This window comes from Molossus molossus, unplaced genomic scaffold (genome assembly GCF_014108415.1).
Source record: "Molossus molossus isolate mMolMol1 unplaced genomic scaffold, mMolMol1.p scaffold_m16_p_11, whole genome shotgun sequence".
NCBI classification, from domain to species: domain Eukaryota; kingdom Metazoa; phylum Chordata; class Mammalia; order Chiroptera; family Molossidae; genus Molossus; species Molossus molossus.
Window position 1 is genome coordinate 34,334,816 of NW_023425346.1, and position 18,260 is coordinate 34,353,075.

At 42.7% G+C, this 18,260-nt stretch overlaps 1 protein-coding gene across 1 annotated transcript; it reads right to left on the reverse strand.

Annotated features, from left to right (window-relative positions):
• Positions 1–1,342: 1,342 nt before the first annotated feature.
• RBM43 (RNA binding motif protein 43) lies at positions 1,343–17,580 on the reverse strand. The gene is made up of 4 exons (XM_036254289.1): positions 17,545–17,580; positions 15,151–15,358; positions 4,760–4,848; positions 1,343–3,167 (listed from the first exon to the last, which is right to left on the reverse strand). Exons 1-4 carry the CDS (start codon positions 17,545–17,547, stop codon positions 2,409–2,411), a joined length of 1,059 nt encoding a protein of 352 aa, XP_036110182.1. The 5' UTR covers positions 17,548–17,580; the 3' UTR covers positions 1,343–2,408.
• Between the last annotated feature and the right edge of the window lie 680 nt (positions 17,581–18,260).

Sequence of the window (18,260 nt, forward strand, 5' to 3'; positions counted from 1 at the left end):
AGGCTTCCCAGAATCCATCCTTCCCAGAACCCAGCTTCTGCAGCACGGGCAGCTTCTCCACCATCAGGCCCATGCACCGTGGGCAGCCTCTCCAGTGTCCAGCCCCTGCACGCAAGGCCTCCCCAGCACTTGGTGCCTTTAGTCACTACAGTGTAGTGCATAGTGGCCAGCAGCAACTAGCCACCCCCACCCCCACCCCCTCAACCCCCCCTACTCCAGCAACCTCTTTAGCCATTTTGTAAATATAGTGCCGGGGGAGATACTCCTGTGAAGAGATTCCTCCAATACCCTAGAGGATGGATTTCCAGCAACATCCCCTAGTACGAGTCCTCCAGCGAGGACTGGCTTTCAGTCCTGGGGCAGAGGGGGGCTGGAGAGTTCTTCCTTGCGTGCTCTATCTAAACTGCTCCTTACGGCTTTTATTCCTCAGTTCTCTTTATTTCTTGCTAGTCAATCCCTCATTATTCCAGTCCCCTTTAACAATTCTTTATATTACACTTTCCCTATTCAAATTACTATGTGCCTTCTCTCTCTTGATTGGACCCAGACTGAGACAAACTCCTTGAAACAAAATAAAAATGAAACCCCCTCTTAACTTAAAGATACTTTATTGGGTGCTCGACGTAAACAGCAGCTTCCCGTGGTAAGTGTTTACTCATACAGAAATGAAATGTCGTGTTTAAAGAAATAGAAATTACTTACATATTTGGGACTTAGATGGCTGAGAAAATTGAAAACATGTAAGTTTTTCTTAATCGTTCCTACTGATATAAACAATTCCAATCATCATAAGCATGATTGTTTACTTAGAGCTATGTGAGATGTATACATTTTATTATCCTAGGAGGGTCTCTGCAGTGGCCCAGCTACTTAACACTGGCGTAATCCAAAGTTAAATTCAGGGCAGTCATAGACAACTCAATTACTTATAGGCCCTGGCTTCCCTTCAAAAAAGAATTTTCAAATTTGCCTGTCATCTTTAAAGGAAAACTTCTTGATTGTTTAAGTAGAATTGTAGACTAATTCTATAAGAGGGAGAAGCACAGTAAAGCAATTAAGAGCTCAGGTGCATTACATCAGTGCACTTCAGTTTCTTCATCTGTGAAAAGGGCATAAAGACAGCATTTGCCTCATAGGGCTGCTGTCAGGACTGAATGAAAATATGTAAAGCCCTTAAAATTATGCCTGGCAGACAGCACTTGTTATTATTCTTTTTGTATTAATAAATGTTTCATTTTATTTTTCTCTTAGTTCCATGTGAAAATTGACTTTTTTGTATTTTTCAATTATAGTTTGCTTTCAGGGTAATTTTGTATTGGTTTCAGGTGTACAACATAGTGGTTAGACAGTCATGTACTTTACAAAGTTTCCCGTGATATTTCCCATATCCATGTTATTATCATTATCATTTATGATCTAACTCCTCAAATGTTACTTTAACAGTACAATTATGAAATAAAAGGGGGAATAAAGAAAAAAAGATACTACACTATCCTTATAACAGGAGAACCAACATTTTATGTAAGCACTTAGTTAAGCTAAATAAAAATGTTACCTATGTCTAGTAGTCTTGTACCAATGGGATTTAATCAAGTAATAACTTAACCTGCATCAAAAATAATTCCCAAGTCGTTTTTCAAGTGATTTTAGCCAGCATTCTTTTTTTTTAATTTTTTATTGGTTGATTGATTTTGAGAAAGTAGTTTCTCAAGTGACTTTTGCCAGAATTCTTTTTATTCTTTAATTTTTTATGTATTGATTGATTTTTAGAGAGAGATAGGAGGGGGAAATAGAGAGAGAGAGAGACATCAATTTGTTGCTTCACCCATTCATGCATTCATTGGTTGATTCCTTTATGTGCCCTGACCTGGGATCAAATCAGAAACCCTGGCATATCAGATAATGCTCTACCTAACTGAGCTACTCCACCAGGGCTTGCTAGCATTTTTATTCTATTTAGAGTAAATGCAGACTTTGTAAATGCTAAGAAATTGCCAGTGGCATCCTCCTCCTCCTCCTCATCATCATCATCATCATCTAAATTTCTCATGTATTAGAATTAAAGCTACTTCTTTTTCTAAGAATTTGGGGTCACAGAGAAAGCAAGATGTCTTCAGTTTTGTGAGTTTTTTCATTTACATACTTTAGATATTATCTTTGTAGTCACATAGACTGGGTTTAACCCCAGCCCCATGCCTAGCCAGCTAGATAAGCTCAGACACGTGTTTTAACCTCTCCAAATTCTATGCCTTCCCCTATTGCATGAAGATCACAACGCCTACAATGAAGGATGGTCGCGAGGATTAAGTGAAATAAAGTGTGTCAAGCTAGCTAGCATCATGCACAGCATCGTCACTGCTCAGTAAGGAAAAGCAGCAGCCACTGTCATCACTATTGCTGAGAGTCTATCACCTAACTGTTTGCCTTATTAATTTCATGACCTCTTGTTTAAACAAGTAAATGTCAGAAGAAGGTCCTAGAATGTCAATGTGTGTTTCATAAAAATTAATCAGAACCTGAAGGTACCTCGGATTTAGTTGTTCACATGCCAACTTTATATCTCTTTTCTCTCTCTTTTTCTTTCCTTCCAAAACAAATGTCTCTTTTCTGAGCTCGAAGTAAAGAGCATGTGAGCATTTCTCAATGAACTCTTTTACAAGTTTTTCATTGTTTGGCGGCAAACCACTGCGAGCATTTTTTATGCAAATTGTGGTAATTTCACCATCCACAGTCTCCTGACATAGCACGTTAGATCTTTTCAACATGCTTTCGTAACAGCTTTTCTTCTTTTTCAGGTAAAGGAAAACATCTGTATCGAGAACAAATGTCTCTCCACATCTAGTAGCCCTGGGCACTGAGGACCTGGGTGACTCCAGAGCGTTGCTACTTCTCTGCAGACTGCTTCTGGGGCTCTGTCTATTCCACTTCCCCCCCTCGCTGGTGGAACTCCTGTCTTTTTCTAAAAGAGAACTTGCTTTTAATAGCAAAGACTCTTTGAGCTTCTTCATAGCCAGAAATGACCCCTGAACGGAGATTCTCCCGTTTTGTTCCAAAGGACTGAAGCATAAACTTGGAATTTTCCTTTTCAGGTCCCTCACGAGGCTTTCCAGAACGACTTGACCCAGAAAAACGGAGAGATCGAGAGTTGCATTTACAGAGCTGAAGACCTAAAATTAGAGAGAAATTAAAACAGCACATCCTGGTGGAGTAGACGACATAAATACATTCTTTTTCTGCCACTGTCTCTGCAACAGTTGCCCTAAACCAGTCCCCAGTTCCCTAACACAGGCTGGCTTCTTGCACCATAGCAGCCCATCAAAGGGATCCCACAACCCCAGCGAGCACACAGTGTTCAGTTTGGGATTCACAGTCCCTCATTGCATTCCCCAAAACTGAGCTGGTCAAATATTTTTAGAGGCAGAACACTTTTTTGAAACAAAGTTTTAAGCAGAACCCATAGATATACACTGTTCTGGTTCTGCTCTGTGGACAGGGGGTCCCCCTAGACCGCCCTCCAAGGTTGAGGTTCATCAGATGGCTGCACAGAACCCTGGATTTCTTACCAAATAAAGTTTTAAACCAGTGCTTTGAATTTTAACTTTTCCTCTGATTTCTTCCCCTCCTGCATCTTCAAGCCTTCTCTTTTATGTTCATGCTAATTAGGTTTTTGTTTTTTCCCCCCAAATATGTCTTTAGGTAGATACCGATATCATCCAGGAGAGCATGAAAGCTCACTATCACTTTAAAAGTATCAAGTGGGCCCTGGCCAGTTTTGTTCAGTGGTTAGCGCATCGGTCCATGGACCAAAGAGTCCCAAGTTCAATTGCGGCCAAGGGCACATACCTCTTTTGCGGTTCATCCCCGGCCTGGATGGGGTAGTGTGGGTGGCAACCAATCCATGTGTCTCTCTCACATCGATGTTTCTCTCTCTATCTATCTATCTATCTCTCTCTCTCTCTCTCCCTTCCTCCCACTCTGCCTGAAGATAAATGTAAATATCCTCAGGTGCCCTGGCTAGAGCGTTGGCCCACGGTCCAGAGAGACCCGGGTTCGGTTCCCACTAAGGGCACGTACCTCGGTTGCAGTTTGTCCCCAGCCCCAGTTGGGGTTGTGCGGGAGGCAGCCACTCGATGTGTTCCTTTCACGTCAATGTTTCTCTCTCTCCCTCTCTTCCTCTCTCTCCCTCCCACTCTATCTGAACAAAAATGGAAAAATGTCCTCGGGTGAGGATAAAAAATATATATATACATATCCTCAGGTGAGGATTAAAAAAATAAAAGCATCAAGGGGGACATATAGAACCATAAAACAGACCAAGCAGTAACCAAAAAAATGTTAAGCCCTGGCCAGTTTGGCTCAGCGGTTAGAGCGTCGGCCTGCGGTCCGGAGAGACCCGGGTTCGGTTCCCGCTAAGGGCACGTACTTCGGTTGCAGTTTGTCCCCGGCCCTGGTTGGTCGTGCGGGTGGCAGCCACTCGATGTGTCCCTTCACGTCGATGTTTCTCTCTCTCTTTCCCTCCCACTCTATCTGTACAAAAAAAATGGAAAAATATCCTCGGGTGAGGATAAAAAATAAAAAAAATAAATAAAAAAAATGTTAAGATACAGGTTTGGCCTTTAACACTGACTCGGGTTACGGAGTTTGCATTTTCTTTCCTAGAAGTCATGGGTAACAGTGCTTTGTGTCTCCTACATAGGGAACACTTTGCAGAAAAAATGGGATCCAGGACTGGCAGTTGGCCTTCAGCATCACACCTTACCTTTTCACTAACATGAGAGACTGTAAGTTGAATGGTTCCAACCTTCTCTGCCAGAGAGTGTTTCTTTTTTCTGATGACATTCTCTGCAACTAAGTGGAAACAATACCATCAGAAGTGTTTGTGACTTGATACACTAATAATTATTTTAATTAATAATAGAGGTGTTCAATCCTATTATTTAGAATGCCTATGATTTTGTCTCCATTTTTCCTCTAAATTCAACTTTTAGTTTTCACTTCAACTTTAATACATTAAAATTCATTCACATGTAAATATGATCCTAATCATATTTTAAAATATGTGTGTGTATAATATATATAAAATATATATAAAGTGTGTATATATAGCCCAGCTGATGTGGCTCAGTGGTTGAGCGTCAACCCATGCACCAAGAGGTTGCCGGTTTGATTCCCTGTCAGGGCACATGCCCAGTTTGTGGACCCCGTCCCCAGTGGGAGGCATGCTGGAGGCGGCCAATCAGTGTTCTCTCTCATCGATGTTTCTATCTCTCTCTCCCTCTCCCTTCCTCTCTCTCTAAAATCAATAAAGAAAAAAATTTTTAATAAATAAAACACACATAGGTATAGTGTGTGTGTGTGTGTGTGTGTGTGTGTATTATAACAAACGCCTAGAAGTTAATCTCCCACTCTGTTAATTATGACCATGAGACTTCACCTTCTTAGATCCAGGATACCACACTGTCTTGGTTTTTCTTTTCTTTTTTGAATTTTTTTTCTGTATTGATTTTAGAGAGTGAGGAAGGGAGAAGGAGAGAGAGATAGAAACATCGATGAGAGAGAACATCAGTTGGCCGCCTCCTGCATGCCACCCACTGGGATTTGGTCTACAACCTGGGCATGTACCCTGACCAGGAATTGAACTGTTGACCTCTTGGTGCATGGGTCAATGCTCAACCACTGAGCCACACTGGTCAGGCACTGTCTTGGTTTTCTGGTCACTCACTGGCTGACCTGCTCAGTCTCCTTTGGTAATTCTCCTTCACTTCCCATTTTCCAGATGTTGTCATGCCTATGCCTCAGTCTTCATACCTCATAACCCTGGGAGATCCACAGCTTTAGATACCATCTCTCCATGTATCTATTTTTGTTTTTATTCCTCACCCAAGGACAGGCTTAGAGAGAGGAAAGAAGAGGGAGAGAGGAAAGGAGAGAGAGAGAGAGAGAGAGAGAGAGAGAGAGAGAAACACTGATGAGAGAAAAACACTGAGCAATTGCCCTCCATACACCCCCAACCAGGGATCAAACCCACAACACGGGCATGTGCACTGACCAGGAACTGCACCAGCAACCTTTCAGTGCACAGGACATTGTTCGACCAACTGAGCCACTCTGACCAGGCATCACTTTCAAGATTGTCTTTAGCCTGGACTTTTCTCCTTTCTGTGTCCAAATCTGTAACCTCATTATCTTTTTTTTTTATTAATTAATTAATTTATTTATTTTTGTTACAGATGTTTCTCCTTTTTCCCCATTGACAGCCTCCTCCCCCTCCCTCCCAACCCTGTCCCCAGCTTTGTTGTCCATGTCCATTTGTCATGCATACATGCATATAAGTTCTGTGGTTTATCTCTCCCCCTCATCCCCTCTCCTGGGGATTGTCAGTCTGTTCCCTACTTCCATGTCTCTGGGACTACTCTGTTCTTCAGACAGTTATGTTCATTATATTCCACAAATAAGTGAGATCATATGATACTTGTCTTTCTCTGTTTGGCTTGTTTCGCTTAGGATGATACTTTCCAGGTCCCTCCATGTTGTCTCAAAGGATAAGAGATCTTTTTTTCTTACAGCTGCATAGTACTCCATTGTGTATATGTACCACTGTTTTTTTATCCATTCATCTACTGATGGACACTTGGGCTGTTTCCAAATCTTAACTATTGTAAATAGTGTTGCTATGACCATGAGGGTACATATATTCTTTCTGATTGGTGTTTCAGGTTTCTTAGGGTATATTCCTAGAAGTGGGATCACGGGGTCAAACAGCAATTCAATTTTTAATTTTTTGAGGTAACACCATATTGTTTTCCATAGTGGCTGCACCAGTCTGCATTCCCACCAGCAGTGTACTAGAGTCCCCTTTTCTCCACACCCTTGCCAACACTTGTTGTTTGATGATTTGTTGATGGCGGCCATTCTGACAGGTGTGAGGTTATATCTCATCGTTTTAATTTGCATCTCTCTGATGATTGAGCATTTCTTCATATGCCTCTTAGCCACTTGTATGTCCTGTTTGGAGAGGTATCTATTCAGTTCCTCTGCCCATTTTTTAATTGGGTTCTTTGTCTTTCTTTTGTTGAGTTGTATAAGTACTCTATATATTTTGGAAATTAATCCCTTATCTGATGTATCATGGGCAATTATGCTCTCCCATAGAGTAGGTTGCCTTACCATTTTGGTGGTTGTTTCTTTTGCTGTGCAGAAGTTTTTTAATTTGATGTAGTCCCATGTGTTCATTTTCTCCTTTGTTTCTGTTGCTTTAGGTGATGTATCAGTGAAAATTCTGCTGTGTATGATGTCTGAAATTTTGTTGCTATATTTTCTTCTCTGATCTTTACTATTTCCTTCCTTCTGCTTGCTCCGGGGTTTTCTTTTTGTTCGCTTTCTAGTTCTTTAAGTTGTGAGGTTAGATGGTCAATTAGAAATTTTTCTTGTTACTTGAGGTGGGCTTATAGTGCTTTCATTGCATCCCATTGATTTTGTGTTGCTGTGTGTTCATTGGTACCCAGGAATTTTTTAATTTCTTCCTTGATCTCCATGGTAACCCATTCATTGTTCAATAACTTGCTATTTAGCCTCCATGTTTTCAAATGTCTTTGCATGTTCTTGTTGTAATTGATCTCTAGTTTTATGCCATTGTGATCTGAGAAGATGCTTGATATGATTTCAATCTTCTTGAACTTGTAGAGACTTAGTTTGTGCCCTAACATGTGATCTGTCTTTGAGAATGTCCCATGTTCACTTGAGAAGAATGTAAATTCTGAAGTTTTGGGGTGTAATTCTCTGTAGATATCTATTAAATCCATTTGATCTAGCACTTCATTTAAAGTCTGTGTTTCTTTGTTAATTTTTTGTCTAGAGCATCTATCCAGTGTTGTCAGTGGGGTGTTGAAGACCCCTGCTATGATTGTATTGCTGTCGATTTCTCCTTTGAAGTCCTCCAGAAGATTTGTAATATATTTTGGTGCTCCTATATTGGGTGCATATATGTTTACCAAGGTTATATCTTATTGAAAGGATAGATCCTTTCAATATTGCGTAGTGGCCTTCTTTGTCGCTAGTTATGGCCTTCATTTTGAAATCTAATTTATCAGATATCAGTATTGCTACCCCAGCATTTTTTCCTTTCCGTTTGCTTGAAAGATTTTTTTCCATCCGTTCACTTTCAACCTATGTGAGTCTTTTGTTGTGAGGTAGGTCTCTTGTAAACAATATTTCTGTGAGTCATGCTTTCTTATCCAGTCAGCTACTCTGTGTCTTTTTATTGGAACATTCCAGCTATTCACATTTAAGGTGATAATTGATATGCACTTATTTATTGCCATTTTTGTTTAGTGTGGTTCTATTTTTCTTTCTATTTTTTCTGCTAATTACAGCAGTCCTTTTAACATTTCTTGCAATGCTGGTTTAGTGTTAATATATTCCCTTAGCCATTTTTTGCCTGGAAAGCTTTTTAGTTGTCTTTCTATTTTGAATGATAGCCTTGCTGGATAGAATAGTCTTGGATTCAGATTCTTGTTTTTCATGACCTTGATTATTTTATGCCACTCCCTCTGGCCTGTAGTGTTTCTGTTGAGAAGTCAGCTGAGAGCCTTATGGGGTTTCCTTTGTAGGTAACCTGTCGCTTATCTCTTGCTGCCTTTAGGATTCTCTCTTTGTCTTTAATTTTTGGCATTTTAATTACTATGTGTATTGGTGTGGATCTGTTTGGGTTCTTCTTATTTGGGGCTCTCTGTGCTTCTTGAACTTGAATGCTTTCTTCTTCCACCAAGTTAGGAAAGTTTTCTGTCACTATTTCTTCAAATATATTCTCTAACCCTTGCCCATTTTTCTCCTCTTTGGGGACTCCTATAATGCAAATGTTATTACATTTCCAGTTGTCCCACAGTTCTCTTAAGCTATCTTCCTGTTTTTTAAGTGTTTTTTCCTTTTGGTTTTCCGATTGGTTGATTTTTTTCTACCTTGTCTTCTAATTCACTGATCCGGTCCTCAGCTGCTTCTACTCTGCTGGTTAGTCCTTCCAATGTGTTCTTTATTCCTGCTATGTCATTCTTCATTTCCACTTGGTTGGTTTTCAATGTTTCTATATCTTTACTCATGGTGCTGATGTCCTTACTCATGCTGTTGAGCTTCCTCAAGATCATGGTTTGGAACTTTACCTCTGATAATTTGCTTAATTGCATTTCATTTATCTCATCTTTGATAAAGTTCTCTTGTTCTTTTGGGATTTGTTTCTTTGTTTCACCATTTTGGCTATCTCAGTGGGTTTTGGAGCCTGCCAAATTTTCCCTGTGGGTGTTGGTGTTCTGCTGTTTGTGGCTCCCTTTACTGAGTTTGGATGGGCCTGAGTTTGGATGGGCCACATTAAACACCACTGTCAAGTCTTAATTTCCTAGGTATATTTGCAAGCCCAGGAAAGGTTCAGTTATCCTCTAGCTTTTTGCCTGGAGGCTAGTAGTCTCAGTTACTCAGGGCCGTGGAGTGTAGCCCTGGTGTTCTGTGTAAGAGGGCTTCCACAGGGTGGGGTAGATGCTGGTTATTAATGAGCGTCAATTTGCATTTCTTTGCCTCACCTGGAAAAAGATGAATCTCCAAGGGAGGGGCTGCTGCTTTTCCCCACAGCTCTGGGAAGGTGCAAACAGGCCACCATCCTTTGTGGCCGCGACTCAGCAAAAACTCTGAGTGCCCTCCAAATCCCGGGTGTCCCCACAGAGTTCCAGTCCACTCCGCCCTCCTTCTGCCAGAGCCCCAGGTGAGTGGCTGTGGCTATTTTAGTGCTCTGTCCTGGCTCTCTGCACTGTGGAGTGGGCCTGGGAGCTTAACCCCAAGGGCACTGCTCATAGCTAAGACTGCTGCTGTCTGTGGGCTCCCAGCCCGCCACCCTCTCATGCCTCCACAGATCCTATCAGTGTCCCTGGTTATATGGTCCTGTCCTGCTGCTTTTCTGTTGCTTTTTTTCTGAAGATTTGTCTTTATTTTCGTTGTAATTCCCGTTTGGTCCTTGGAGATTGTCTGTGTAGCTTCCATTCTCTCCGCCGCCATTTTACCATCCTATACCTCATTATCTTAATGAGCGTCTCAGTGACCAAAATTCAACTCTAGATAACTATCCCTCATCCAAAAGTACTCTTCCTCCAGTGTTCTACATCTCTGAAAATAACACTGAATCCATCAGCAAATCCTAAATTCCCACTAGCTCTTAATCGCCTGCCTGCTACCCCTCTAGTAAAAACCAGCAATGACTAGTAGCTCCTATTCTCCACATGACTGACAGATTGACCATCCAAGAAAAGGCAGTCACATTGGACTTCCGGTCAAGATGGCGGCGTAGGGAAACGCAGTATCGCGTTCTCCCACAACCACATCCAAGTTACAACAAACCTACAGAACAACCATCATCCAAAACCGCCTGAAATCAAGCTGAATGGAAGTCCTACAACTACAGGACAAAAGCAGCTACATCCAGACCGGTAGGAGGGGAAGTGGCGCGAGGGGTGGCGGCGGCGGCAGCGCGGCGGCACGACTGGCTGGTCCCACATCCAAGTGTGGCGGATAAAAATCAGGAGGCTTCTGCGGCTGGGAAGGTCCTTCCTGAGGACTAAGGGGTCCCCATCCCACCCGCTCAGGGTTCCAGTGCCAGGAAGAGAAGTCCCATAACTTCTGGCTGGAAAAACCAGTGGAAACTGAGGCTCAGGGAAGCTGAAGCGGCTGGAGCCACAGGCAGCTCCTTAAAGGGCCCGCGCACGGACTTATCGGACTCTCTCCCTCTAAGCTCGGAGGGGAGGCAGCTCGAGGGGCACCAGAGAAATACAGGGAAGAACTGAGCTGTTTGGCATTGGAGCGAGGGCTGGAGAGGGGGCTTACTCGGGGACAAACGTGCTGTAAGAGGTCTTTGTTCCTTTGGTGAACCCTTCCCTGGGGCGGCAGACAGTCGCCATATCTGGGACTCCAGCAACCTGGCTCACACTGGTAGCCCCGCCCTGCTGACTCCCTGAGGCCCCGCCCCGCCCCACCCAACTTTCAGTCCCACCCAAGCTGTTGCCACTTGCTTAACCATAGGATTGGCCTGTCTTGGATCCTGCTTCAGGTTTTTCCTAAACTCTTTCAAACGAGCAGCATCGGGTCTCAGCGAGCCCTATACCTCTCATTAAGTAATACACAGAAACAAACACAGGGAGGCAGCCAAAATGAGGAGACAAAGAAACAGGTCCCAAATGAAAGAACAGAACAAAACCCCAAGAAAAGAACTAAGCGAAATGGAGATAAGCAACCTAACAGATGCTGAGTTCAAAATACTGCTTATAAGGATGCTCAATGAACTCAGTGAGGGCCTCAAGAGCATAAAAAAGGACCAGTCAGAAATGATCGCTGCACAGTTAGAAACGAAGGAGGCTTTAACTGAAATAAAGAATAATTTATATAGCTTCAATAATAGAGTACGTAAATCCAAGGAGCAAACCATCGATTTGGAATATAAGGAAGCAAAAAACGCCCAATCAGAACAGCAAAAAGAAAAAATAATCCAAAAAAATGAGGATAGTGTAAGGAGGCTCTGGGACAACTTCAAGCGTGCCAACATTCGCATCTTGGGGGTGCCCGAAGGAGAAGAGAGAGAACAAGAAATCAAAAACCTGTTTGAAACAATAATGGCAGAAAACTCTCCTAACTTGGTGAAGGAAACAGACATACAAGTCCAGGAAACACAGAGAGTCCCAAACAAGATGAACCCCAAGAGGCCCACACCAAGACACATCATCATCAAAATGCAAAAGGTTCAAGACAAAGAGAGAATCTTAAAAGCAGCAAGAGAAAGGCAGCTAGTTACCTACAAGGGAGTTCCCATTAGGCTGTCAGCTGATTTCTCAAAAGAAACTTTGCAGGCCAGAAGGGAGTGGCAAGAAATATTCAGAGTGATGAAAACCAAGAACCTACAACCAAAATTACTCTATCCTGCAAAGCTGTCATTTAGAATCAATGGACATATAAAAACTTTCCCAGACAAGAAAAAGTTAAAGGAGTTCATCACTACCAAACCGTTATTATATGAAATGATGAAGGGTCTTTTTAAAGAAAAAGATAAAATGTATGAACAAACAAAATGGCAATGAATACATATCTATCAACAATGGAATCTACAAACAAAATGAACAGGAAGAACAGGAACATTCTCATAGATACAGAGAACATTTTGTTGGTTGCCAGTTGGGAAGGGGGTTGGGGAAATGGGTGAAAAAGGTGAAGGGATTAAGAAGCACAAATTCATTGCTAGACTGACAAACCTCAAAGGGAAAGGGGTTGGGGGGGTGGGAAGAGATAAACCAAAGAACTTACATGCATAACCAATGGACACGGACAATAGTTTGGGAAAAGGTGGGAGGGGGCGGGAGTGGGGAGGAGGGGGTCAATGGGGGAAAAATGTGCAAAATCTGTAATACATTTTACATCAAACAATAAAAATGTGGGGGGAAAAAAAAAGGCAGTCACATTCTGTTTGTCCTCTGCTCAAAACGACCCAATGGCTTTCCTTCTCACCCAGAATAAAGTCCAGATATCCTGCCTGGACCTATAAGCAACTTAACATAAACTGGCCCCCAGCTACTCATCTAACCACATCCCCTGTTAGCCACCCCTCACTCATTCCACTCCAGCCACACAGGCTTCCTTGTTGTTCTTCCAGATGGCCAGCATTCTACTCCCAGTTCTTCCCTGGACCAAGAATGTCTTACTTATCCCTTATCTGCATGAGTCATTCTCTCACTTCATTCAAGTCTTTGTTCAAATGTCACCTAACAGAGTATTTTCCTACCTACTCTATCTAAAGTAGCCTATCACATCCTATCCTTTTATTCTTCTTTATATTTTTTCATAGCACTCATTTTATATATTAGTATATAAATAAATATAAACAAGTGGCAACATTTCATCTTTTTTCATGGCTGAGTAGTAGTCTATTGTGTGTGCGTATATATGTGTATGCAGAGAGAGTGGAGGATCACATTTTCTTTATCCAATCATCTGTCAAAGGACACTTGGGTTGTTTCCATATCTTGGGTACCGTAAACATTCTCCAATGAACATAAGGATACATATATCTTTACCAATGAGTGTTTTCAAATTTTTCAGGTAAGGTGCCCAAAAGAGGGATTGCTGGGTCATATGGTAACTCTTATTCTTAATTTTTTGAGCAACCTCCATACTGTTTTCCACAGTGGCTACACCAATTTATGTTCCCACCAGCAGTGTACAAGGGTTCTCTTTTTCTCCACCTCCTCTCCAACACTTGGTATTTCTTTCCATATTAATAGCTGCCATTCTAACGCTTATGAGGTGGTTTCTCATTGTAGTTTTGTTTTGAATTTCCCTGCAAGCTAGTGTTGTTGCACAACATAGATGGATCTTGAGAGTATCATGCTAAGTGAAATAAGGCAGATGGAAAAGGACAAGAACCATGTAATGTCACTCATATATGGAAAATAAAACAAAAAGCAATAAACAAATAAAGCCAACAAACAAAGGAACCTATACATACAGACAACAGAACAGAGGATACCAGAGGAGAAAAGGGATTGAGGGAGGATGAAGAGGGTAAATATAAGGTGACAGAAGGAGACCAGGCTTTGGATGGTGAGCACACAATACAGTATACAGATGACGTACTATAATGTAATACACCTGAAATTTATATAGTTATTAACCAATGTTACCCAAATAAATTTACTTTTTAAAAAGTGCATGTTACTCATAAAAACATATATAAGCATAAATATATATAAATATACAAATAAATCAAACATCGAACATATTAGATATACATTTTGCTTGTTTATGATCTGTCCACCCTCACAGATGTGTGCTTCATGAAAGAAACCACTTTGCCTATTTCATTCACGGCTGTACCCTCAAGGCCTGGAATGGTGCCTGGCAAATAACAGGCACTCAATAAGTATCTGTTAATAAATAAATAAGCCCTCCCTTCTTTTTCTCTCTCTGGGTTACCAATTCAACATATAAAATACTAGCTTCCAAAACACTACAATCCCCTTATAGAAAGAAGCAGCCCTTCCCACCGTCTCCTATGTGAACATTCCACTGAGAAGGAATGACTTCACTAATGGTCACAGATAAAGTCACTGATGATCCATACATAGTGTCTTGGATCTCTCTCTGGACCTTATCTTCCCTCAAGCAGAGCAAGGTCTTTCCTTCTCCTCCTATGCCATGTGGTACTTTTACTTCCAAGAGGCTGGTATGGAAACTCATCTCTCTCGCATTTTGTTCGGCCAGTCAGTGAGCCATGAGAAAGGCCGCCCCTCCCCTGAGGCAGCAAGGGTGAAAGAGCCCTGCACACCCAGCTTCCTCACCTGTCAGAGGCGGGCTGGGAAGCACAATGGTTCACCCTGATCTCAGAGCCAAGCCGTACTTCTCCGATCTAACTTTACCAGCAATAAAACAAATATATGTTAGACTATCCATTGTTTAGCTTGAACAAAGAGAAGCAAATAATATGATTACATTGCTGACACCGCCTCAAAATTCCCAAAGTAGTTACTGTGTTTGTGAGATGAGAGATCATGTTTATGGGGTTTTGTTTACTTCTTTCCAAAATTTACAAATTTTCTACATTAAAATGTATCACTTTTATCCCAATATATAAACGATTCAAAATTTAGAAATAGCCCTGGCCAGTTTGGCTCAGTGGTTAGAGCGTCGGCCTGCGGTCCTGAGAGACCCGGGTTCGGTTCCCGCTAAGGGCACGTACTTCGGTTGCAGTTTGTCCCCGGCTCTGGTCGGTTGTGTGGGTGGCAGCCACTTGATGTGTTCCTTTCACATCGATGTTTCTCTCTCTCTCTCTGTTCCTCTCTTCCCCGCCCACCCCCCCCACTCTACCTGAACAAAAAATGGAAAAATGTCCTCGGGTGAGGATAAAAAATTTAGAAATAAGTCTTCAAGAATTTGCCAGTTACTGGCAACTTTATCATGAGCCATTTTCACATATATTCTTGCTAGTGGAACATTGTGCCACTTTGATATTCAGAATATAATTTTTAATCCACTTTAAACTTTACCAATCCCGTGATTCATTTTAATAAAATTCAATTTTCAATTTTATCACAGAAGTATTTCTAAGATTACAGAAATTTAATTTGAAAATACCTTTTTTTTCTTTGAATATTACATATGCAACTCCCTTAGTTCTTGTTGGATATATCACATCTTCAACAACTCCGCCCTCATTCTTAATATCTTGGAAGTGACTCTTCACTAATTTGGTCAGTGATCGATCATTATGGCCAACTGGAAGACCAGCAACTACAATCATTCTTTCAAAAGCTTTGGATTCCTTGACATTCAAAACTGATGCCTGTAAGAGAAATAGGATGCTCTTTAAAATATGTAAGATTCTACTTAATCTATCTAGGCAACATCACACAGCAGTGGGAGAGGCTATTTTATTCAATAAAGGTACCAGTGCAGGTGATTACTTGATTACAGATTAATAGATAAATAGATGATGGATGGATGGATAGAGAGATAGAGATAGAAAGAGAGAGAGAAGAGAGAGAGAGGATAGATCCTTGCCTCATACCGTATACCAACATAAACTATGAATTTGAGAGTTAAATGTAAAAAGTGAACCTTTTGCCCAGCTGGTATGGCTCAGTGGATTGGACTTGGGCATGCTCCCCTGGACTCAGAGGTCCCAATTTAATTCCCAATGAGGGCATGTGCCGGGGTTGCAAGCTTGATCCCCAGTACAGGGTGTGCAGGAGGCAGCCAATCAATGTTTCTATCTCTCTCTCTTCCTTCCTCTTTCTCTAAAAAATCAATAAAAACATATTTTTTAAAAATACTCAGGGACGCGCAGCCAGTGTGGCTCAGTGGTTGAGCATCTACCCATGCACCAGAAGGTCACGGGTTTGATTCCTTGTCAGGGCACATGCCCAGGTTGTGGGCAAAATCCCCAGTGGAGGACATGCAGGAGGCAGCCAATCAATGTTCTCTCTCATCGATGTTTCTATCTCTCTCCCTCCCCCTTCCTCTCTCTAAAGTCAATAAAAAAATTTTTTAAATACTCAGGGACAAGTAGATTGCATAGGAAACAATAAAAATATATAGAAGTGTTCCTCCATCCTAGCTGCAAGTAGCAATATGTAATTATCCCAAAACAGGTCTTCCTAGCAGAGGGGAGAAAATGACCAAAGAGATTTGTCAGATTTTCAGGGAATTTTACTTCACAGGAGATTTGTCTTCATTATCCTACATCTGTTTCTAAGAGTCCATTCTGACTTCAATGGGTAAATGACTAGAGAATTAGCTTCCTTTTTGCTCTTCCTCAATATCAAAGAAAAACTTTCAATCAATTTAAATCTCACTTCCCCTCTGCCCTCATCAATACTAATGCCATACAGTGTTTCCTTATTCAAGTGTGTACATTTAACTTATCTTTGAAATCAAAGAAACGTCTCCCTGATAGTTATTAATCTCTTCTATCCACATAAGGAAAAGCAATGTCTTTGGAGACAGCCCTTTCAAGAGATACCCCATAGAGACACAGGATTTTGAAACAAGAGCAGCATTTTAGCCAAGAAGTATTAAAGTGATGGCATTTTCCCTGTATCAGTGATATATTTTAAGAGATCTCTGACCGTTGTATCAGAAACCAAATAGATATAAAGAAAACTGTGAGTTTATTTTTGTAAGTAAATCAATGGCGGAGAATAATAAGATCTGTTCAGGGCATTTGTTGATATTGCTTTTCTTAAAATCAGTTATTTTCACTGACAATGCCTTTACTGCCACCCACTAAACAAAATCATACTTGCATGTCACACTGCTTTGGCCCTGGCATTTCTAACTGAGAATTAAGGGCCCTGCCACTGCTTTCAAGCGCTTGATGGAAAGCACAGGGAAGGCTAACTTGAATTTGTTAACTGTTCTTGCTAAGGAACACACAGGGTGAAAACACAGGGCCCTTGTCTAGAGAAAGAACTAAGGCCACAAGAGAGAAGTCCCACATCCCCACTAACGCGGACAAGACATCCATCAATCTGGATGCCTTTCCGATTTGCGTCCTTGACTGGCATCCTTCTTGCGGGCCCTTTTCAAAAGGAAATTGTGGCCTCCATTTCGCGGTAACTCCCTCGGCTCTTGTTCACCAAAGCGGGGGATGGTGGAGGGAACAATAGTTACGCCCTAACACAGCCTGCAAAGCTGGACGAAACTGCTGTGTCCCTGGCGACGGCGCACTGGGTGCGGGAGGTGGCCGCCCAAAGGCGCGCTGGCCTCCGGGGCTGAGCCTCCTGCTCGGCCCTCCGTGAATCCAGGTGCACGCGGTGTCCACGCGCGAGTGCAGGAGGCAGCGAGACGTTTGCCCTCGGGGTTGCCTCCCGACAGTGCGCTCTCCCCCGCCCGGGGCCCCTCCGCACGCTGCCCGGGTCAGCCCCGCACCCCCGCCCGCCCCCACCAGGCTCCGCGTCCTTCTAGAGGACAGTAGCGACCGGACGGAGCCGTCCTTGCCCCGCAAAATCCAAAGCAAAAGCAACTTGCCATGGCGGATGGGAGACGCGCCCGCGGCGGCAGGGGCAGGAGTCTGGCGGGGCGCGGCGAAGGGGCGTGCCAGTCGGCAGGCTTCGGTTTCAGTTTTATTTTTCCCGCTTGCTTAGAGACAATGCGAAACCAGCGCGGCCCCTCCGCCCTATCCCGCTGGTCTGCGGCCTCCCAGCCTCATGCTGAGCTCGGACCCGGACGAGCTGCTGCCAGCGCCAGTCCAGACGCCCTCGGTAGTTTAGCAACTTTTGAAACAATGCAGGAGTGAAGCCATATTCCCACGCGGGGATTCAGGGATTCTCCGGGGTCTGCCCTTCCTGCGACCTCATTATTTCCCCCACCGTCTTCTCCCCCCCACATTATTTCCCCCACAGCACACCTGCCTGTGCCTCCTCCCCGTCACCTGCCCAGCCCAGGGCCAGTCGCGGGTCTACCCATCTGTGCCACTGCACCTGATCAAGAGCAATCCTTAACCTCGTATGTGCCAACTATTCCAACTTGTATGTGCTGACAGGGACGTGCTACCCCAAAACGTGGTAATTTGGCATATTGAATATTTCAAACTGAAGGAATATGGAATATGAGAAATGGCATGTGCAAGACAGACTTTCTAACCTTCCCCCAAAACAAATCATAAAACCCTCCTGTGAGAGGTACCCTTCCTTTTCCCAGAGGGAAGGAGGATCTCACCTCTAAATACCAAGGGACATGGAGAG